This window comes from Papilio polytes, unplaced genomic scaffold (genome assembly GCF_000836215.1).
Source record: "Papilio polytes unplaced genomic scaffold, Ppol_1.0 DF823923.1, whole genome shotgun sequence".
NCBI classification, from domain to species: Eukaryota; Metazoa; Arthropoda; class Insecta; order Lepidoptera; family Papilionidae; genus Papilio; species Papilio polytes.
Window position 1 is genome coordinate 5,525,484 of NW_013525281.1, and position 3,584 is coordinate 5,529,067.

Consider the following 3,584-nt stretch of genomic DNA (forward strand, 5'->3'; position numbering starts at 1 on the left):
TACTCTTTGACGTTATCCCGAGAAACGTTACCGCGGGCCGTGTATAAAGCGTCACCCATACTATCATCTGCATAACAATGGACGTTACTGAGATGCAACAAGTCATTGATATGCAGAAGAAAGAGACTGGGTGACAGTACACAGCCCTGTGGGACACCATCAATAATTGGTTTGGGGTCAGAGCATGTGCCGTCGACAACGATCTTAATTTTTATTTATTTATTTATTTAATGCTCTGACCCTCCAAAAAGCTGGCAATCCAGGCGCACAGTTATTCGGGAAGCCCGTAGGAAGAGAGCTTCGAAAGAAGCCCTTTATGCCACACCCGATCGAAGGCCTTCGCTACATCCAAACTGACCGCTAAAGCCTTCCCTTTGTTCTCTATTGCCTCCGCCCATCTGTGAGTGAGGTACGCTAGAAGATCACCAGCTGAGCGACGCTGACGGAAACCGTATTGCCGATCGCTTAACAGCTGGTTCACCACCATGTACCTCATCAGCTGGCAATTAATAATTGACTCCATTATTTTGGAGAACAAAGTGGTAATTGCAATAGGTCGGTAGTTTCCCGGATCAGAGCTATCGCCTTTCTTTGGGATCGGGTGAATTAGGGCAGTCATCTAGGAATTCGGGACTACGCCAAAGGAGTAGGAGTACCGGAAGAGACGCATTAAGACCGGTGCCAACTCAGGAGCACATGTCCTTAGCACAATGGGAGGGGTTCCGTCGGGCTCACTCGACTTGTTGACATCCAGAGATTGCAGCGCCTTACGCACTGACCTCTGGATGAACTGGATGTCCGACATGGAGATCCCACCGCCAGGGATTTTGGGCGGCGATTTACCTCTGTCATCCAGTGTCGAGTTAGCTGCAAAGAGTGATACCAGTAGATCGGCCTTCTCTTTAGCGGTGTGGGCCAACGAGTCGTCCCCCCTGCGCAAAGATGGTAGTGATGGGCGACAGCAGTTTCCTTGGACAGCCTGGGCGAGAGACCAGAACGCACGCGTTCCAGATGGAAGGTGCAGTAGTTTCTCACCAATGTTGGCCACGTGTTCGGACTTTGCCCTTGCAATAACTCTTTTGAAGGACCTGGAGGCGAAGTTATACTTCTTTCTGAGCTCTCTGGTGGGTTCATCCCCCGCTGCCAACGCTTCGGCCCAGGCACGATAACATTCCCGCTTGTAGCGTAAAGCTAACTTACAGGAATGACCGAACCAAGGCCGGGATCTACCGCCGCGCGCCACAGATGATGGCACAAAAAGTTCCATCCCCTGTAGCACCACATCGGCAATAGAGTCGGCAATGGCGTCGGGACCATCCAGATTGAAGCAAACTTGCCCCCCTGGGTAGGATGCATAGAAAGCCCGCATCCAATCCCAGTCTGCTGACCTGTATTAATAGTTATATTTATACTAAAGAATGAATATTGTCTCTTTTAATCTCAATCATGGATAGTTTCGAAATTTGCTTCTTGGATCCTATTTATTACTAAGTGTTATTTTGAAAATCTTTTAGGAGGTGGAAAAATGCTAAAGGTTATTTTAATATTTAAAACTAATATATGCAGTTTATTATATGTTTATTGTCTTAAAAGAAACAAATTGTTTTCACTAAATGTATTTTGCAAATAAATTATCACAAGCATTGGAGATCTTTTTGGTACAGGTTAAAATAAAATGAAACATCTATTTGATGATTGCAAATGTGAACATCTGCATTACAGTGGCAATTCCAATGTCTGAAACAATAAACACAACAAATCCATTACTATTTTTTTTATCTTAAGGTTAAATAAACTTTACATTTTTTACTGCAACATTTCTAGAGATATTTTTAATTCACATTATGATTATTTTTACTGTCACTGTTACTGAACATTAGTAAATGAAAAGTAATATGTATGTTATATATACTAAGTAATTTTTTGCGTGGATAGAATCATAAACATAAAGATACTCACTATTTAGTCCATACTCTTTACAATATGTTCACATTTGAGTTCATTATCACCCTCTTGTTCAGCCAGTTTTGTTGCCCCATTACCAGATTCCATGATCAAAGAATTGCTACTGCTGAATTGTTTCAGTAACTTCATAAACTCAGGTCCCATGTTAGTGCTGCCAATGTCAAAAACTTTACCTATCTCTTGCAGCAATTTCTAGAAGAAAATATTTGTAAATTAATTAGTACATACTGTGTCATTTGTTTTGATAGTTGTTATTGTAATAATAAATAAAAAATGATGCTCAGATGCAGAAAGCCGTGCTTCTGGACACCGCCCGAATTGTCCGCCGGTTTCTCTCCCTTTTACCCTAACCCTCGGCCATCTGGTCACCCCTGCCGAGCGAATCCCGTCCGGCTGGTATTATTATTTAAGTATGTTTTATTATTAACTTATAAGTTGTAAAGTTGTCATTACCGCAACATTATCGTTATCTTCTGGATAAGGATCAATGATTCCATCGACGGCCTTGTCGTAATCCTTGGAAGCCTCTTCAGCCAAACCAGTATAATCTTTTTTCGTCATCGTAAAGATCTGTCTACCGGCTGATAAATTCAAGCAAAGCTCAAATGAAAATGGCAAATCGAGGGACGAACCAATCGATCGATGCCGATGTAAGCCTGTCAAATTTTCAACCAAAGCATAGATAAGCACACAGTGAATAATATTACGGTTCAGGGGAAGTTACGGCCCACATATAAAAAAAACATAATATTTGGAGCTCTTGCGGAAATTAATTGAAAGTAAAGTACTGAAATATATTATTTAACTAACGTGCTAACATATCACATCTAAATAGATAATAGAACATGTTAATTTAAAAAGCCACCGACTGATATTTTTGTAATAGGCACGAAGCTGAATAAAAAGTTTTAGTTTCATATCACTTTTGTTAAAGATAGCTTTTAAAATCTTGAAATTTGGTTACTTATTCAAGTTGTAAGTGCTTTTTTATTAAATTGTATAATAGAAGAGATGTTTTAGTTTCTATTTATGTGGATATTAAATCGGTTATGTTTTCGTAGGTTTTAAAATATGGTGGATGGTAAAGTTTGTATAGAAATATAGTTAAGGCTTGATAAACAAGACTAATAGAAATATAACCCAAGGAGTCATTCCTTAGGCCATAATATAAAGTATAAACCAATAAACCTTGAGAAACGCATTTCTGATGGTCTGACTAACCCTATAATTTGTTTTTGGAATTCGTTGAACCAGATTTTAAACACAAAGAACAGTTTTTTTTTAAATGAATTTATTTCAATAAATAAATATAAAAAGCAATTAGTTTTCACTTGTAACTAATATATCTAATAAATACATTACACGATATGTAACATATTTAATAGACTTGTGAGGTAAACTGTCCGTTATCATTTGTAAAACCTCCATTACTTCAACAATACCTATAATAGTTTTATTTTTACTAAAGAATGAATTTTGTCACCATTTTAAATTCTTAATCATGGATAGTTTCAAAATTTGCTTCTTGCATCCTATTTATTGCTTTTTTTTATATATAATAAAGGGGGCAAACGAGCGGCGAGAACACCGAAGTGGTCAGCGCCGCCCATGGACATCCG

At 38.8% G+C, this 3,584-nt stretch overlaps 2 protein-coding genes across 2 annotated transcripts; both read right to left on the reverse strand.

The window, feature by feature from the left end:
• Positions 1-223: 223 nt before the first annotated feature.
• Positions 224-1,387, reverse strand: LOC106102191 (RNA-directed DNA polymerase from mobile element jockey-like). Its single transcript, XM_013281603.1, is given in 1 exon segment — positions 224-1,387. A coding segment is annotated over 1 exon segment (1,146 nt). The 5' UTR covers positions 1,370-1,387.
• A 195-nt stretch (positions 1,388-1,582) lies between these two features.
• Positions 1,583-2,647, reverse strand: LOC106102193. The gene is made up of 3 exons (XM_013281605.1): positions 2,419-2,647; positions 1,960-2,157; positions 1,583-1,737 (listed from the first exon to the last, which is right to left on the reverse strand). Exons 1-2 carry the CDS (start codon positions 2,524-2,526, stop codon positions 1,963-1,965), a joined length of 303 nt encoding a protein of 100 aa, XP_013137059.1. The 5' UTR covers positions 2,527-2,647; the 3' UTR covers positions 1,583-1,737; positions 1,960-1,962.
• Positions 2,648-3,584: the final 937 nt, after the last annotated feature.